The sequence below is a fragment of the Plasmodium fragile genome (genome assembly GCF_000956335.1).
Source record: "Plasmodium fragile strain nilgiri unplaced genomic scaffold supercont1.44, whole genome shotgun sequence".
Classification (NCBI taxonomy): domain Eukaryota; phylum Apicomplexa; class Aconoidasida; order Haemosporida; family Plasmodiidae; genus Plasmodium; species Plasmodium fragile.
Window position 1 is genome coordinate 97,403 of NW_012192624.1, and position 18,788 is coordinate 116,190.

The 18,788-nt window shown below is 42.3% G+C and overlaps 6 protein-coding genes across 6 annotated transcripts; 3 read left to right on the forward strand and 3 right to left on the reverse strand.

The window, feature by feature from the left end:
• Positions 1 to 410: 410 nt before the first annotated feature.
• Positions 411 to 3,734, reverse strand: AK88_03680 (uncharacterized protein; the record flags this gene model as incomplete). Its single annotated transcript, XM_012481290.1, has 1 exon — positions 411 to 3,734. The coding sequence occupies one exon, from the start codon at positions 3,732 to 3,734 to the stop codon at positions 411 to 413; it is 3,324 nt and encodes a 1,107-aa protein (XP_012336713.1).
• Positions 3,735 to 9,491: 5,757 nt separating this feature from the next.
• AK88_03681 (uncharacterized protein) lies at positions 9,492 to 10,552 on the reverse strand (the record flags this gene model as incomplete). Its single annotated transcript, XM_012481291.1, has 2 exons — positions 9,492 to 10,057; positions 10,450 to 10,552. The coding sequence occupies 2 exons, from the start codon at positions 10,550 to 10,552 to the stop codon at positions 9,492 to 9,494; spliced, it is 669 nt and encodes a 222-aa protein (XP_012336714.1).
• Positions 10,553 to 12,305: 1,753 nt separating this feature from the next.
• On the forward strand, positions 12,306 to 13,481 carry AK88_03682 (uncharacterized protein; the record flags this gene model as incomplete). Its single annotated transcript, XM_012481292.1, has 1 exon — positions 12,306 to 13,481. One exon carries the CDS (start codon positions 12,306 to 12,308, stop codon positions 13,479 to 13,481), a length of 1,176 nt encoding a protein of 391 aa, XP_012336715.1.
• A 286-nt stretch (positions 13,482 to 13,767) lies between these two features.
• On the reverse strand, positions 13,768 to 15,524 carry AK88_03683 (uncharacterized protein; the record flags this gene model as incomplete). Its single annotated transcript, XM_012481293.1, has 2 exons — positions 13,768 to 14,743; positions 14,938 to 15,524. The coding sequence occupies 2 exons, from the start codon at positions 15,522 to 15,524 to the stop codon at positions 13,768 to 13,770; spliced, it is 1,563 nt and encodes a 520-aa protein (XP_012336716.1).
• A 950-nt stretch (positions 15,525 to 16,474) lies between these two features.
• AK88_03684 (uncharacterized protein) lies at positions 16,475 to 17,179 on the forward strand (the record flags this gene model as incomplete). The annotated part of the gene is made up of 1 exon (XM_012481294.1): positions 16,475 to 17,179. The coding sequence occupies one exon, from the start codon at positions 16,475 to 16,477 to the stop codon at positions 17,177 to 17,179; it is 705 nt and encodes a 234-aa protein (XP_012336717.1).
• Positions 17,180 to 17,636: 457 nt separating this feature from the next.
• Positions 17,637 to 18,347, forward strand: AK88_03685 (uncharacterized protein; the record flags this gene model as incomplete). Its single annotated transcript, XM_012481295.1, has 1 exon — positions 17,637 to 18,347. The coding sequence occupies one exon, from the start codon at positions 17,637 to 17,639 to the stop codon at positions 18,345 to 18,347; it is 711 nt and encodes a 236-aa protein (XP_012336718.1).
• Positions 18,348 to 18,788: the final 441 nt, after the last annotated feature.

Genomic DNA, 18,788 nt, shown 5'->3' on the forward strand with positions numbered 1-18,788 from the left:
AAAAAAAGGGGCAAAAGGAGAGGGTTAAAAAGAGAGGACGCAAAATGGTCATGTAAAAATGTCACACGCATGCATATACAAATGGCGCTACAAATGGGTATCCAAGGTGAGCACGCAGAAGGCGCAGATAGGAGAGCCCATGGACCTGGCAACCGCCGCGCGCAGTTCGAACACTTGCGCTCCGGAGGGAGACACAAGAATATGGGTACTCCGCATACGCCCGCTCGGGGGGAGGCCAAATTTCCTCGAATGGATTCACACTTGTGGGACCGTCTTTCACAAAAAAATTAATAAAATGGAATGAATGAAAAAATGGAAAAATTGAACAAAGTGGAAGGAGTGGACACACTGCAACATGATAAATGTGATTAAGAAAAATTCCCACTCGGCCTCTGCCCTTTTGGGTTGGCTCAGAAGTCCACGCCCCTCCGCTTGGCCAATATGGACTGCACCCTTTCCCTGGCGGTCTTAAAGGCTGACTTGCTGGCAAAGGGGGCGCCACCATGACTGCTGTTTGCGTTTGCATTTCCATTGCTGCCACTGCTGTTGGCGGTCCACTTTTTTTTCTTCCGCTTCCGTACGTCGTCTTCAATTTCATAAGACAAGTCAAACTTGGCATTGTTGTAGTAGTAATTTTTGTACTTTCTGTTTTGCTCGCCCGTGTAGGCTATGTCGGGGGAAATTATTTTATCTCTGCTCTCCGCCACGATAAGTGTCTCGTCCTTAATAATGTCAAATGGTTTGTTGCTGTTCGCATGGCTGTGGTAACTGGACCCCCCGTTCTTTCCACCATGCTGGTAGTAAAAGTTGGGTGCACCAACATAATCCTTCCCCTTGTTCCTAGCGTAGTACTCACTTGTTTCAATGCGAGCCGTTGGTACAGCGGCACCATCAGGAGGTAACGCATGAGCCACGTAGTTCCCCTCATTGTCCTTATTGCCCAATGCGCGGTTGTATGACGAGCTACCAACATTGTAACTGTGGTTGCTGTAGTTATTTATTTTGTGCGTCTTATGTGTATTCATTCTTTTGCCTCCATTTTTACCGCTCTGATGATATGACCCGTGCACCACAACTCCCTTATGTTGGTTTGCACCACACGCATTGTCCACACCGGGTTTGACCTCAGCGCGAAATTCGCTTCCGTGATTCACACAGGATGACTTGAAATAATTTTTTTCATAAGTAGGTGCAATATTTTCGTTATTGTCCTGTCGTATGGGGGCAGCGCAGGGGAAAGAAGGGATACTACCATTTGGTGTGGTACCTTTATAATCTGCTGTTACGCTGGCGTCACGAGAGATATTCTCCTTCCTCTTCATCAGCCCGTTGTGCATTGAAAATGAGTAAGTTTTTAAATGGTTACTGTCGCTGTTCGTTGGATCGCAAACATGTGCGTTGTCTTCGCTGGGGTACTTAACATCCCCCTCAGCGCTATCATCATTACTCTCCATGCTACTGTTTGCTCCCGCGTTTGGCTCGTGACCTGTTGGGGCTACATCTGCCTCCGCGTTGTTATTAGCTCCGTCGATGTGATCATCCCAGTCGAGTTCATCACCAGTGTTGGGTGCAGCGACGGAAGAAGCTTCCGCATCTATCGCAGCAGTCACAGCTGCTGTTGTATGTGATGCACCTTTGCCACCACCGTCGCTCAAATACCCCAGGGATCCCACTCTAATCCTATTTTTGGAGGCCCCGTTGTCGTAGTAAATGTTCTTGTTAGAACCTTTCATCGGAGCAAAATGCACTCTGTGTTTGTTCTCATAATTTTTATTTCTACCTGACCAGGTCATAATATTTTTTTTACTTTTTTTTTTTGAAGACTTTTTAGCTAGCTGATGATGGTCATTACGCGAAATGATAAAATTGTTTCCACCGCCCATTTTATTGAACTGCAAAATATTGTTTTGTCCATTTTTCCCATGTCCTTTTTTACTGTTACCGCTATAAGTGGCGGAATTATACATGTGATTATTCCCTTTGCTACTTCTATACTCGTTGCTCTCCTCATTATATTTGCAATTGCCATCAATGTGCATCGTCGCAATGGTATTATCGGAGAGGTTTCCATCATTGCTGTTTATTACGTTGGAGTAGTAACTGGAGCTCCACTCTGCACTGTACTTAACATATCTGATATTGCCCTTGGAGCTCTTTTTTCCTTTAGGTTTGTCTCGACTTAGCTTGGCCAAACTGCTGCTTCTTCCCTTCTTCTTGCTTATGTAGTACCTTTCTACGTTCTTGGACTTGACCTTCACATTCGTGTTGTTTCCATTGCCACTCATAATGCCATTGATAATGTCATTGTCAATGCCAGTGCCACTCTTTTTGGAATTCCTGACCATGTCGCTTCTCCCATTGGCATTCCAAACGTGACCACTTCTACCAGTTGCACTCCTCGTTTTACCACTCCTAGCATTTCCCCCCTTGTTTTTATTCTTTTTACCATTCACACCCTGACTGCTAATAAAAATGCGCTTGCCATTCCTCTTTCTCAACCCATACCACATATCACAAGGATTTTCACACATATTAAATTGAACGTTATTCTTCCTATTGACATACACCTTGGTCGATTCATCACTAAAGAGGGAGCTACTGTCGTCCATAGTTTTGTATGTTTCTATCTGATTATAATTTTCTCCGTTGCCGTTACTCGTCCCCTTGGTATCATCATTGTAGTTGTCACTTCGAGGAGCCACTCCCTTCGCGCATCCATTGGCGCACCCGTTTGGGGGAGTTTCCAAGTCCTCTTTTGGGTTCCCTTCTGTGTCGTTTCCTCCCATAATTTCATCCACGCGGGTACCACTTGGGTCTTTGACATGATCTGCACTTTGGGGGAAACCTGAAGGGATGCTGTCGGGGGCGCCAAGGTAGTCCCCCTCCCGCTGACCGCCTGCCTGGCCACCTACTATCTTCCTGCTCACTCTGCCGATTATCTTCCCGCCTGTCTTCCTACCTGCCTTCCTGCCTACCCTTCCACTCCTCTCAGCCCTTTTCTCACGCTTCTCCTCCTCCTTCTTCTGCTCAATCCTTTTCTTCACATAGATGAGGAAGTTCTGGTTGTCATGGTCCCCATCTTCTTCACTGTCGTCACCGAGAATTTTGTTTCTCTTATTCAGATCGTCGAGCAATTCTTTGGTGAGTCTCACTGCCTCCACATGGCCGCTATTGTTGTTATGATTGCTCTCGTGGAGGGCCCGCTTATCACCTTTGCCATAACCACCCTGGTTGTGCGCCTGCTTCGTGGGGTTCACATTCCCAACGTTAAGGGCAAACCCCTGAATAGTGGGCCCAACATTTCCATTGGAGCTTCGCACATGATGCCCCAATTTGTTATTACCATCTGTGTTGATGCCTCCCAGCGATGCACCTATGAGCAAGTTCTCCTTGGACTTGTCTGCACAACCTTTTGCACTCTGTAGAAGAAGGTTACCTTTTTTTTTTAAGTCCCGTTGGGAGTAGTTATTACCAATTTTTTCATTTTCTATAAATTGCCTGTTTTCCTTTTCACCAGCTTTATTCCTTTTATGGTGAAAGAACCCAAGATTCGAATGGTATCCTTTTTTGGACCTCTTTCCACTTACATGCTTGTCATTTTTCCACTCATGTGATTTTAGTTTGTCACTCTTATTTTGCTCTTGCTTTAAATCTTCATAAAAAATGTTAATCGTGTTGCTGTTCGACGTTACGCTTTGGTAGTAACTGGTGTGGTTACTTTCGTTGTTCTCCATTGTCCGTTAGGGTACGTCTAATGGGAGAATCTGTACGTGGGCATATGCGCGGGAAAGAGGCTTTTAATGGATGCAACAGAACATTTTTTTTTTTTTTTCTCGGTGACCACAAGTGATATGATGGTAATAAGTAGCGTGGATACACAGAGTCGAAGGTGTACACTGTTTTTTTCTTTTTCTTCATGCAACGGTGTGAGGGGAGGATGGTTAAGGAAAGGGCACAATGGGTGTGATTCACGTGTTTGACTCGAAAGTATGCCTCTGCGGGGTGATTTTCACTTGGAGTGTACCATTTAATCGATTGTGGTGATGTGATTGGGCAATCGTGCAAAGAAGACGCAGGGAGGAACTTTCTCCTTAGTACAACGGACGGTCTTTCACGTGTATCTTTTTTTTTTTTTTTTTTTTTTATTACCAATTCGGTCTAAGTAACCTCAATGGAAGGATCATCACAACAGCGACGCATATGTAGCTAACAGGAAATAGATGTGCTACTCTGCCTTGCGCATGGTTAGATCCCCGGTTTGTATTTCCCCACCACAGGGTACATAAATTTACTGTAAGAACAGATATACAGGGGAGCAGTGGCTGAAGCTTGAGTCCCCTCGCTGTTGCTATTCTCACAGTGCAACCTTGTGTGATGTTCCGTTTAATTGTGTTTTGGGGCAGTGAGCGATAAGGCAGTTTTGGCGATCCGCTTTGAAGAACCTCTTTTGTGAAAGCCCTTTTTGCCCCTTTGAAATGCCCCTACGTATGTTCTGCACCTCCGTTGCTTCAAAAAAAAGGTAACCCTTCCAACGACGCGCAATTCGATTAGGTACAGGTATAGGTATACGCCTGGTGTGGTCCTACTGAGGTAGTGCTATTCTTGTGCTCGTTTTGGTTAATTGGGCGAGTGACCAAACGGTATAGCAGCTCAGGGCTCAGCACATCCTATACGTTCTTCTGTGAAGAACCTCTGGACACGAATATGCGACTGTGTATATAATGCAATCCCGTTGCCAAAAAAAAAAATGGTCCCCTTTTTCCATACAAGCTAGGGGAACGGAAATGCTTCTTATATATGTCCAAGCACACAAAATAAAGCTCCTGCGCATTTACGGTCAAATCCTTCGAGCTGTTACAAAAGAGTAGCCAAAATATGTTCGCTCTTTTGTTTTTTTTTTTTTCTCCCGCACACTTGTCAATAGTAACTATGGGACATATGTGTATCTGCGGTTGGGGCGCACCTGTCTAGACACAATTGGGACCGTGGTGGGCGAGGGAGCTTGCTTGGTGATTTGGCCACTACGTGCTGGCACCTATATTGGTATGTACATGTTGAGGGGGGGATAACATATAAATATATATATATATTAATATATGAATACACACAGGCGTACACTTTTTAGCAAGTGACAGTACGAACGTAGGGAACGTACAAACATGCTAAGGTACGCCTGTTTTATGAGCAAAGGTGGAAACCCACACTTTGTCTCGTCCCCAACAGATACTCGACAGTACATGCGTTAGCAGATTAACATAAAACAAGCACAAAAAATGGTAGGAGGCTACAGGTAGGATCTAACTTTTTAGCTAGCTGTTCAGACGATCAATTTCTCAGTACACACCTTTTTTTTCCCTTTATCAATTAAAACAAATTGAGACAACAACCTTGTTAAGAAGCATGAACCAAATTTTACTTGGATAACCCACACTACAAAGGGACGCCACGGGAGGCATACATCTATTCATGTACATATGCACACACCACGTGGGGGTGGTGGCATAGCAAAGGGCACCACAGGGGACTGAATTATTCTTTTTTTTTTTTTTTTTTTTTTTTTCCACTTTTCGGCTCTCTTAAATATGTATATATTTAGACAAGATTGTACATATTGTTGTAAGCTTCCAAAATGGTAAAAGGGTGCCTTGCCGTGTGTCTTGCTTGACCCCCAGAAAAAAGTATCAATTCTTTATTTATATTTTTTTTTTTTTTTTTTGGAAAAACACCAATTTTGTCTTTTCGATTTTGTTGAATATTAATTATGGGTGCCCTAAAATAATTACAGCAACTTCGTAACTACGTAATCCGGTTTACAACGCTGATGTACTTCGTTACAATTTGTGCCTTTTATATTAACAATTTGTACGGGGGGATGTGTATTAATTAACAAAGGAGAGAGAGACAACAACACAAAGGTCTTCTTTCTGCCTCCTTTTCAATTTCCCGCTGGCTCCCTTTTTTTGTTCACCTTTTTTTTTTTTTTTTTTTTTTAAAGTTTCCTGTTGCGTCCAGTTGCACTCTTCTATAGCCAACTAATCGGATGGGCAGACTAAATTGGATCCTCTTCCAATGTGACTATATACAAAAGCTTGTGCACGCGTGCGGGAAGACGCGACGTTGATTGTAAGCCCCCTTGGTATGATTATGTGTTATGAGGCGAGCTAACCTCTTCGTGGTATGAATTAATTTGCACATATGATAGGTACATGTACCGTGTGGCATACAGTGCTGACACAAGTGCGGCAGGGTCACACATGAGCTATCTTTGAAACGTGCCTACTTCGATATGGATTTTTAATTTCAATTAAAAACTCGAAGCGTTGTGAGCTCTTTGAAATATATGTTGCGTTACCAGGCCACCGTGACACCAGGGTCCTTTATCAATTGCCTTAACGCGCTTAAGCCAAGTTGGGGTTTGCGGATACGCTGACGCTTGGACGAGCAGACTCAACTGTTGCAAGGAAAACGTGTGTGTTCAAGCAACTGTGGAGGTTGTGCTGCTAACCGTAAGTGCGACAACCAGGCTAACAAATAGACACGCCAATAGGGGCGGAAACAAAAAAAATATATATATAAATAATAAAATAATAAGGATGGCATACAAATGCAAAACTATGTCAGACGTATGGGCCGCAGTCACTACACGGAAATGCAGCACAACACTGACAGTAGGGAGGAAAGTAATGGCGCATTAATTAATTGTACCTTTTGTTGTTTTACTAAATTGTACATTTTATTGCTTTAATTAATTACATGGAAAATATATTTATATTAAAAGGCGTACCGGCACAGGGGTGCGCGTCCGCTGGGAACACAATTGCTACGTAATATGTAAAGGAGATGTCCCACGCTAGTGGCTACAATGATGTTCTTTTTTTTTCTTTTTTAGTATTTTTCGTCTCCCCTTTTTGCATTACGCTTTCGAGTTTATTGCAACTCTATTGCAGCGATGGTTTAAGGGGCTTTTAGGCGTAACAGGAAATGGTAATGGGTGTTGTTTTCTTTTTTTCCTTCCCGATGCGCTTCAGCTTTTTGGGGGCAAGGAACGCGGCACGCACAGGTAAACTTGTGGTTGAAGTTACGCCAGTTGCGCGCGCTTGCTATAGTTGGGAACAAAAAAAAAAAAAAAAATGCGTACAGGCGTACATGTAAATATATAAGTATAAATATAGTGATACGCAGTAAAAGGGGGCAAAGATAAAATTAAAAACAAGATATGGGAAGAAAAAGAAAAATTCACTTTATCCGTTCAATCATGCATTTGTTTTCTGCTTCCCTTTATATATAAATACGTACATACAAATATAATGTGGCATATGAAAAAACAAAACAAAAATGACGAAAAGGTTAAAACTTTCATAAATCTGCTTAAAATGAGTTCGATGCGCAAAAAAGTTGGCACAAATATAAAAAAAAAAAAAAGATAAAAAAAGGGAATTGAAAGGAAAATATATAACAGTAAGTTGAAAAGTAAAAAAAACAAAAAACGCATAAAATTAAAATAAAATAAAAACTACAAATGAAAACTTCATATAAAAACTGCAAAAAAAAAAAACATTTATGTAAATAAAAATACATCATATAATAAAAACGGCTGCGTTGAAATATTGCGTATAATTATTTACCATATTTTGGCAGTACGTTCGCTTTGCAATATTTTTCTGCGCGCGCGGAAAAGTACAAAAAAAATGTTCATCCATTCATTTTAAATTCCTCTCGCAGTATGTAAGAGGTAAACAAACAAAAAAAAAATGTATTGTGCTTTTTTTTTTTTCCCACCTTGCAAACGTGAAAACATGTACATATCATACGTGGCATGACATGTATATATTTACGTGCATATTGCGAATATATACCATGCGCATATGTACTTATAATATTTATAGACTGAATATGCCGCACGCCGAAATTTTTCAAAACGCATCACAGGGCATTTTGCGCCAACACAGATTAAAATCCACTGCCCACTCCGCATAAACGGCAAATGCATTTGGCAAAAACGCTTTTAATTTTTTTTTTTTGTACGTAAACAGTTAGCTGCGGGGGTGCTGTGATTGACAAGAACGAACTCAAGTGTACACGGAATTAGCGCCTCCCCTAGCTAGTTACATATATATGGCATGTATATGCTTTATGTATGTAGGCTGGTTATGCATTTAGAGGGCTTTATAATATGCCTGTCTGCATGTATATGCTTATTATATAATATGCTATATTATATGTAGGCATTTTTACCACGCTACTTGAACAAGCTTGGTAGCTCCATCAGGCTGCAGTCAACACCACGTGGTGAAATAGAAGGAATGGATATAGGATTCAACAAGGAAAAAAAAAAAAAAAACACATATATGATGTGATGCAGTGTTCATTTGTATGCATATGAAGAAGGTACCCTTAAGGGCATGCAGACAGTATGCCAGTTTTTTCTTATAAAGGTTGTACTTTTGGCATACAGTTCACAGTTTTTCCTATTCCTTTCTGCGAAATCGGCGTGATTAATCACCCAGGACCGATGTCCTTCCCCGTTTTGTCCGTTCTAAGGGGACTACTCCACATGAGGAAGCCCTCTGCGCGCAAAGCAGTGGACGCCAAGTATGGCATAAATGTTGTATGTACATATCGAAGGGGTAACCTTCCAACGCAGAACATTCCAACGAAAGGAGTAAAATAATTTGTGCGGCTCTTGTCAAAATCGCCAATCAGAGCGGTAACACAGAACGCGTTCATATGTGAAAATTGACATGCAACTTGTTAAATACGTTTAAATGCAACCACTTTACGTGCAAAGCGGCCATTATAGTTGCTTCCTCTCTGCGTAATTAAAAACGCTTAAGCGAAAATTGCAACCTGTTCTTGTCACAGAAATTAAGCCCCGGCTATCGGCATTTAATTGGCGAACACACGTAAACGATATTTGACCATTGGTTGTCTTTTGCACACAAAAAAAAAAAAAAAAAAAGAGAATTTGACCTGAACGGTCATAATTATTTGTCATACGAGGATGTAAATTAGGGGGAAATTCCTACACCCAGCTGTTTTGTGTGCGTGTTTTTTTTTTTTTTTTTTTTAATCTGCACACAAAATGGCTAGCTGTTTTGCTTTTCCTTTTTTCACTCCCCATGTGTGCATGGCTATAATAGCGGGAAAAAACGCAGCAACAATGCATAACGTTCTGCTATATGTTAAATAACGGGGTAAACAGAAAGGAACGTTGTGTACCTCATATCGTGCCATTTTTGAATATTTGACCCTTGGAAAAAAATACCACTGCTGCGGGGAAGCACAATAGAAGCAGGGTGCACATATATATATTTATATACTCGCATGTAAGAATTCATCATAGTGGCGCAGCTTCTTGATCACTTTTGCACAAAATATGCCAATAGGATAAGCTCGCTGTGCACTCACGCACGCTGCAGCAGTTACAGTTCGTCCCATGCATACATTAAATCCCTTACCCGCATATTAAGTCACCACACCTTCCCGAAATACTAAGCATACAAATCATTTGAAGCGTCCATGTGAGACAACCTAACGCACAGCTTATTTTTGCACTTCATGTAGAGCGGAATGCGCGTCCGAACAAAATTGTGACTCCTTATAAAAGCTTCCACGCCCAGACAGTTCGTTCTCTGAAATAGGAAGTACACGAGTCTGTTCGCGTAAGTGCTGTACTCCTGGGAGGAGAAAGGGTTAAGTATTTTAACGACTGCATATCCGTTCGCTTCGTTAACGAACCCTTTCCATTCGACGCAGGAATGTGTTCCCCTTTTGTTTATTCCCAAGTTGGGGTTCCAGGTGGGCAATTCATTTCGTCCAGCACGGGGTTCCTCTAACTCAATGTCGTCGTCCCCTCTGATTTTATCACCCCAGCTATCTGTGTCAGAACTTTCGAATCGTGAAATGAGCGTCGCGTTGTACGTGCTTCCCGTATGCTTATCTTCGTCTAGAATGTCCGTATCGCTCGGTATGAACTTACACAAATGGTAGAGGGTCTGGTCTAGCACATCGTCGGTAGGGAAGAAATAGTGCACTCGGTTCGTTAACTCTTCGTTCTCTGCAGGAGGGTAGGCGTGGCAATGTTGCGGGCAAAATTGAATGTGTTATACCGCGTTACGAATGCCAACCGGTTGAGCTGTATGTCTCTGCGTCTGTGCAAGCCGTCTTAGCCACCCTCGCATGCTACCAATCACAGCACGAGTCATACAAGTGGTATCAAAAAGAGTAGCGGTCAAATGTTTAAATGAATGAATACACGAATATGGCTCACGAGGTGTTCAGGTGGATAAAGGATAAGTAAGAAAATAAAAGGTTGGGAGAAAAATTCTTCACCAAGTGCATGTCGACGCAAAATTGCTGCAAAACGATCTGCATAACAAGGAATGCTGAACTGTGTGCTGTGGCAAAATGGAATTCTTTTTTTCTTAATTTGCATGCTGCACAACATACTTCTTATGTTTTTCTTCAAAGAATACTGTAGAGACTCAATCTGCTTTTTGCTCCTCTTGAGGGAGACCCCACCACCCATTGGTAAAATGGCCTCCCTTTCCATTTACCGCACTGAGGGAAAAAAGAAACCTTTTGGTAACACGAACAAAATGGGGACTTCACCATATGACGCTTTAAATTTTGCATAATTATTCACGCAAAAAAGAGAGGCCATTTTTAATGAGGAAAAAATAATGACCCACTTGATCAACTGAATTGTCTACTCCTTTGCCATTTTTTTTTTTTTTTTTTGAAGTTATATGTGTGAAGTCAACACCTGGGGTGTTGTCACAGAGAGTTTGGCATATGGCGGAACAGAAAGGAACATGAGCATGGAGTGGTAAAATGAGTCTCAGGGAAAAACCACATTTTACCATTTTTTTTTTTTTATTTGCGTACCAAATGGACTTTCCTGCAATTTGGTACATGATGTAAATGAAACTTTCACCAAGTTGGCTCATAACATGATGCGCTTTTTTTGTCGGGCCCTTTCACGAAAGGGGTAACCTTTTTGTCACAGCAGTGGTGTTAGCAAGCGGCAGGGGAACACTGTGGGATGGTTATTTGACGCGAAGGGGTACGTCAGGAGCAGGATGCCTGGGTGGCAAGTGGCCTTTTATAGGGCCTAATCTGATGGTTTTTTCCCAGTGACATACATTTTATTTCACCCCCAACCGCTGAATTGTTAAATGGTATGTCTTTATTCCTTTCCGTTTTTCAGTCCGTTACACCTTTTTGCGCACATAATAGGGTGTACACTTGTGACATAAACGTGTAGGGAGTTCCCGCATGGGCGTCATTTTTACCGAGACGAGCATAGCGCTGTGTGTCACCCATTTGATTTCCATTGTGTGAAGCCCCCATGGAAAGGAAGAAGGTGCGCCTTTAGGATGGTGAGGTGATCATATAGCCGAGGCATTCATGTAAAGTCCTTTTTTGGTAGCCTCCTCAGATGGCAAGTCGATGGCAGTGTTCACCAAGGGTCACACATTGGGATAATGCTACACTATAAAATTGCTACGTTTTTTTTTTTTTTTTTTTTCTCATCCTCTTTCTCCAACCTTATGCCTAAAGCGGCTACTCCTTCCTGTTGGTGCGTCAGAATTTCGATCCACACTTCAGCAGCACATAAGGTTTAAGAAATATATTTGTGAAGATCTGCGGGATTGGCTTTTTCTCGCCGTGCCCCTGGTTCCGTTGTCACGAATTGCTGGAAGTGCAAAACAATTTATTCTTTTTCCCTTTCTTAAAAAAATTGGTATTCAATCGACACTTTTAATTATGTAAGAAAAAAAAAAAAGGGGGGTGGTGGGAAAAAAAAAAAAAAAAACACACTTACATTGCCCCACTTTGTGCGTAAGTGCCTTCCTTCTTTTTTTGTTTCCTTATTTTATTTTATATTTGTTGCGTACACGTTTTGTAACGCATTTGCTTAAATTTTTGTTTCCTTAATATACTTCACCTGTTGCCTCATCTGCAGCTTCCCTCTTGCCCTTTTTTTGGGAGAACGTTATTGCGTGGATTGTATAGTGCGGGCTGCTTCACGTGAAGTCTCATTTGTAGTGGTCCCCCCGGATGACATACTCCCCCCCATTGTAGGGAAGCAGCATATTGTACTTGCTTACCTGTGTTATATACTCTGCGTGCGAGTGAGCTTGCGGAGGGGTTGAGTGGTACACAGGAAAGGAAACGCCACATCTTTTGGGGTGCCCATTTTTTTTGGACGTGCATTTTGGCATCCATTTTGGAAGCCCCTCCTCCATTCGGGTGACTTCATTTTTTTTTTTTTTGGCTCCTGTTGAACCCCTCTGAACACGATGGCGACGACGGCGGAGGAAATCAGCGGGCTGCTGAGCGAAAACGAGCATGCGTTGATTGGGGAATTGCAAGGTAAATATGACTTTATAAATTTTAACGACATGAAAAATTACAAAGAGAAAAAGTTCCACCACGAATTGACATTGGAAGTACAAAAATTTATTAACAATAAGAATGTGCAAGTGAAGGACAAGTTTAGACTTTTCTATACGTACCTGTCTCCCCTAATAAGCAAACTAAAGAAGACGATATACGCAGAGTTGCTTTACATCGTGACGGCCAAGTTTGATGCAAATTGGACCATCTGCTACTTGAAGGAATCTGAACAGCACCTGGAAAATGACAAGGACGCCATTATCATATATAGATGTATCCTGATACTGAAATATATTGAATTAGGCGATTTTAAAAGCTGCGAAAATGAAATTGAGAGTACAAAGAATCTGCTGCAAGGGGTAATTGGATTGAATGTAGTAGCACATAAGTTTTATAACTTTGCCATTATGAACTATTATAAAGTGTTAAGTAAATCGGACTTGTTCGTTAAGTATGCCCTGCTGTACTTAGCGTATACTCCCTTGAATGATTTGGACGAGGCAGAGAAAATCGATATAGGTACACATATCTGCATGCACTCGATAATAAGTGAAGACGTGTATAACATAGGGGAAATCATCCAGCTGCCACTCATCAATGTATGTTTAAAAAATAATGAACAGACCAACTGGCTGTATGAACTAATATATGTTTACAATGAAGGTAATATAGAAGTCTTTAACCAAGTGGTACAGACGTACGAGGCGAATATTAAAAATTCGCTTCTCAAAGATTATGAAAAAAATATGCTGAAGAAAATTACCCTGCTAGCCCTCATGGATCTAGCTTTTAAAAAAAAAAAACAAAGGTCAGACATTTCGTTCGAAGAAATTGCACAGCACTGCAAAGTGGATGTGAACGATGTGGAGAAAATGCTCATCACGGCTAAGAGCAAAAATATTATTACGTGTCAAATTGACGAAATTCAAAAGTCAGTTAAAATTACGTGGGTGAAACCACGAGTGCTCAACGATGAAAAAATTTTCTTCATGAAGGAGAGCATAGACAAGTGGATCACACATTCAAAGAACTTGCTCACCTACATGGAGGATCTTTCTGTTGAGCTGTTAATATCGTAGTGTGAGTCGAAGTATCATCAGCTTACTCCCACTGTGTGTGGTACGAAGAGGGGGGGATTTCCCCCTTACATTTTATACCTCCCATAATTACTAATTTTTTTTTTTTTACAACTTTTTGCACACAACGTTTGTGTTTTTTTTAAGCTGTCCCCTTTTTTTAAAAAAAAAAATTGACGCATTGGTGAGTGCGCGACAAGGCAGATACACACGGACTGGATGTGCATTCACACATGTGGTTGCTTCCCCCCCCCTTGCCCCCTTTTTTATACGTAGAAGGCTATCCCCTCTACCTCCACGTGACGAGCACGTCGTCTGTCCGATACCTCTGTTGGATACTTATATTATTAAAGTTGTAGACTTCCTTATTTTTGGTGTTCAAGAATTCAAGGTACCCCGTGTAGGCAATCATGGCACCGTTGTCCACACAGTAGCTGTGGTCCATAAATCCAATTTTTATGTTTTTCTGTTTGGCCATTTTCTTCATCATGTTTTGTAGGAAAACGTTGCAGCCAACTCCCCCCACGATAATGACCTCCTTGCTGTTCGTGAAGGCGATGGCTCGTTCGCTGATTTCAATGAGCATGCTAAATATGTGGTGCTGCAGACTGTAACAGATTTGTATTTTCCTCTTCTCTTCGTCCGTCAGGTTGGCGCCGTTGTGTGGTTTGTCTTGTTTAGGGGCATTGCAAAGATTCCCTCCCTCTTTGTCGCTCCCCGCCGTGCCTTCGTCCGAACTGGAGTCAAAAAAATCGCTCTCCGTCTCGATGGCACCATCTTCCTCTTCCGCGTAGTGGTCGTCCTCCCCGTAGTTCTTCTTCCCGCCGATGTTGCAGATGACATTCTCTTCGTAGTAGGAGCTGCCCTGCACGCCCGCGTGAATGCTCAAGTTGGGTTTCGGAAAGTGTTGTGTGCCATCATTTTCAGCAGCACCATTTGTGTCGCCCTCTCCATCGGCATCTTCCTCACCATTGACGTCATCCGCTTCTGTTTTTTCCCCCTGGTTGTTCTTCCCCTCATTGGCTTCTTCCCCGTCGTGCCGCATCTTCCTCTTGGGAGCGTTTTCATCATCTGGTGGTGTCTTCCCCCCGTCGTCGCTCTTCCCCTTTTTGCCTCGCTTGGTTAAATACTTGGAGAAATATTTACTCACGTAGTAGTCGTACCCGCTGAACGAGATGTCCATCCCTTTTATGGTGTAGGGGAAGAAGAGCAGTTCGGTGTAATCACACGGGTCCTCCCTCATTGGTTTATGGGGCGTCTTGGACCTGTTTGTAGCGTTGTGTGGGTGGGGTGTATTGTCCCTCTGTTCCCCCTCGGGAACATGGCCACCATAAGGGTCTCCATTGGTTTGTTCTGTCCCCGTAGTTGACCCAACCATTGATGCATTTTTTTTTTTTTTTTTTTTTTTTTCTCCAAATTTAGCAGATATTTTTTCCTAGCCAAGATTTCCACATTATACCCAGGAGAAGGAGAATTTGAAATTCTGAGAATCCTGGCGGACCTGTCGATGACATTTCCAATGGCTATGTCTAAAGTCTCTCCAATAATTTCGTACGTCTTCTTGTGATCGTTGAAGTAAATGATCTGTGTGTTACTTCCACTAACGTATAAAATGATGGGGTGATAAAGCTTGGTTATGAAAATACCCATTTCGATGTGAGCAATGCAGTGGTTGACTCCTATCACTGGAATGTTGAATAGGAGGGAGAAAAATTTGCTTATGTTGTAGGCAATGTACAGGGCGGAGCCTATTCCTGGCCCTTTTGTATAGCATATTAAATGTATGTCCGTTATCTTTATCTTCAATTTGTTGAGACAGTCTTTAATCATGTCGATGATGTAGTACTTGTGGTGTGCATTAATTTGCCTCGGGATAAATCCGCAGCCAATTTCAGAGACATATGTTCTTCTCATGTTCATCAGAATTTGAAAATCGCTATTTATAATGCTGACCCCCAGTTTGTTTGCACTCCCTTCTAGCCCCAGGATGTACTTGGGTTGTTTCGGCAGGGTGCTAGCACCCCCCACGGTGGAATCATTCACCATTTCACAAAAAAGGGGGAAGTAGTCTCAAACAAGGAAGTGAAAACGGCGGGATGATATAGCCGATTCTCTATTCGGAATTTCACCCCTAGGAGAAATTAACAATTCCCTTTTGCTCCCTTAAAAAAAAGGATATGAGGGCACACTTTTGGTGTATCGAAATGGAGAAAAGCACCGCGCCTCCTCCTTTTAGGTCATAGAGAGAGGGAGAGGTGTGAAACGGGCGGTGTGCCTAGCAACCGTTTTGATTCCCTTAAAAAAAGAAAAACATTCTCTGCGGATGAACCGCTGTTGCGTTGGTGCCCAGCGGAGGGACTCCAAAGAGAAAAGTCCATTTACTCGGGAAAAACTCCCCACCAGCTTCGGTGAGTGAAAAGAAGAAAATTTATAACTGTTCCACCGATGTGCATGGAAGGGGATAAAATCACTCGGCGAAGATGTCGCCCCCTTTTTTTTTTTTTTTTTTGCGCTCCCACATGGAACCAACATGTGTACAATGCACATGAATATAAATATGACAATACGAGCATGTCAAAATGTGGAAAATGTATGTGAAATATATTTATGTATAATTTTTATTTAAGTGGGCACCCATGCCAATCTGCTAATTTTTTTTTTTTTTTTCTACTCTTAAAGGAGGCCCCCCCTATCCACCAAAAACCCCACACATGATGGAAAATTAGCTGTTTTTATTATTCCTCTCCTTTTTGTTCTTGCTAGCCTATAATGCCCATGCGATAAATAATTGCATGGCCAAGTTGAAGAAACGTAAATGTGACGCTGCTGCCCCCAACAAAATTTTCTTTAAACGTTTTGCCAGAAACGCCATGTTACGAATGGGATTGGGAGTTTGTAACAGCCGTGTGGTGAAAAGAGAGTCCGCCATTGTAGTAGCCGTCCACTGTTTTTACAAAGGGTAGGACTAGAACGGGAACCCCCTTCGGCAGAACGAAATGGCTACCTCAACTGGGGAAGCCACCGTAAGCGGGGAAGACCCCGCGGGATGCCCCCAAATGTACGTGGCCATTTACAACATAGGGAAGAAGAAAAACATCGGCAGCATTGTACGAAGTTGTGTCGCCTTTGGGGTCAGCAAAATTTTCGTCGTGAGTAGAAAAAAAAACGAAGTCTCCTTTTTTGGCCACATGGGTACATATAAATATATAACCGTAGCGTATTTCTCCAGCATGAAGGAGCTGAAGACCCACCTGCTCCAAAATAACATTCTATTGTATGGGTGCGAAATAACAGACAGTGCTATACCTGTGACGAGACATCCTTTTGTAAATAAAGATACGGCCTTTTTATTTGGAAATGAAGGAACCGGAATTAATGATGAAACACTAAGCTATTGTGATAAAATCATTTACATCCCTCAGTATGGCAATGGCACATGTTCTCTGAACGTGTCCGTTTCGTGTGCTATAATTTTGCATCACTTTGCTGTGTGGGCAAATTATCCCGAGGTGGGGATTTCGGGAAAAAAATTTGTCCTCAATAAATGTGTAAGTAAATTGGAGCAATATTTGAACCCTTCGGATGACTTGCTTCGAAAGATTAATGAGAAACGGAAAGAGCGGGCAGCAGCCAAGGAGGCTTCCCCCGATTTAGCGGATCTCCATTTGGCCTACCCCTCCGTTGACCGCTTCCCTGGTTGAGCAGCAGGGCAAGGGTGACACACGAATGGACACCTGCTGATACTCCTCGCAGATGGACCAACGTCCCAGTTCACTTCCCTTCCGAGAGGAAAAAAAAAAAAAAAAAAAAAATTTACTGCACTACAGCACATTCTGTTTGGTCAACTTAACTGTACCGAGGCGCACGTTGGAGGATTTTCTTTTTTTTTTCTGCATTTTTAACAAGTGTGATATGTGTGCTTACTCGTTCATCACTATTTTGGGTCTCCTTCGCTTCCGCCCGGAAGGTTGACATTCTTTGGCTAGTTGGAGCAGGTGGTGAAGTTTTGCACGTGAGCGCACTTTAAGAAGTTACATACACGTGTATGCACCAACATGTACACTTACGTACATTACGAGGTACCCCCTTGTACAATCCTGCTTTTGTTACCCACCCACCCCTGCTGAAGGGCGACCCACATGTGAGGAGAAAGGCAAAATGCAAGGCACAATATCTCAGGAAAAACTCCAATTGATGCAAAAAAATTTTAACCTTGTGGATAACAACAAGGATGGGAAAATTACCCCGCAGGAATTTAAGACGCTCTTGCGATTGCTCGGGCAAACCAGAACGGAGAAGGACATGGACGAGATCGTGGAAAAACATTTTGAAGACGCAACAGGGGAGGAACAGCAGCAGCCAGAAGCGGCCGAGGCCACCGATAAGGGAGAGGCAGACAAAGGGACGCCAAGTGTAGCGAAACAACCGAGCGGCCAGAAAAACACAGCAAAAGCTACCCCAAGCCACGATCGAATAAAAAACCTAATCGCAAAGCTTAACCATTTCAAAGATGAAGACAAAAAAAAAAATAACCCAAATGCTCAAAATAAAGGAATATGTGATGTATATGCACAGAACGAATTAATGAATACAAAAAAAAAACCCATAAACTTTGAAACCTTCTTGAGGATATTTCTTGAGGTTTATGAAGAACCCTTATCGGTAGACGAGCTAATCACCTCGTTTGAATTTTTCGACAAAGAAAAAAGTGGCTATCTTGATGAGGAGAAGATGAGATTTATTTTGAAGAACAGCGATGAAAGGTTGGTGGAGGAGGACATGAAATTGTTTTTCAAATCGCTAAACTTGAGGGATAAAGACAAAATTGATTATGTCATGCTGGCCAAGCGCCTCAAGAATGTGACTTAAGAGGGGATGGGGGTTGGTGACCTTGCTGCGGGCCCCATCAGCGCATCAGATTAGCGATTACACTATTCGGGGATACAACTCGTTCACGCCCCCCTGCTCGCTACAGATTTTGGAGGGCACCTTTTTGTGCCCCTGCACATGGAACATGTACATGTGTGCGTTTATATATGTGTTCGCTCGTTTGTTATTATTTTTTTTTTTTTTACGTGTTTGCCTCTTTGCGGCTTTTCAATTCCCTCTCTTATTTCCACGCCTGCCTTAGGGCAGACAGCGTGCCCCCCAGTGTTAGACACACTAATAAGCTAGAAAACTTTTTCATTTTTCCGTACTGTCGTTTTTCTTGCCTTTTCCGCTTTCCCTGCGTTCGTTCTTTTAAGACTCCTCATTCGGTTAAACATTTTTGTTGATGATGGTTTTTGAGGGTGCAAAAAAAAAAAAAAA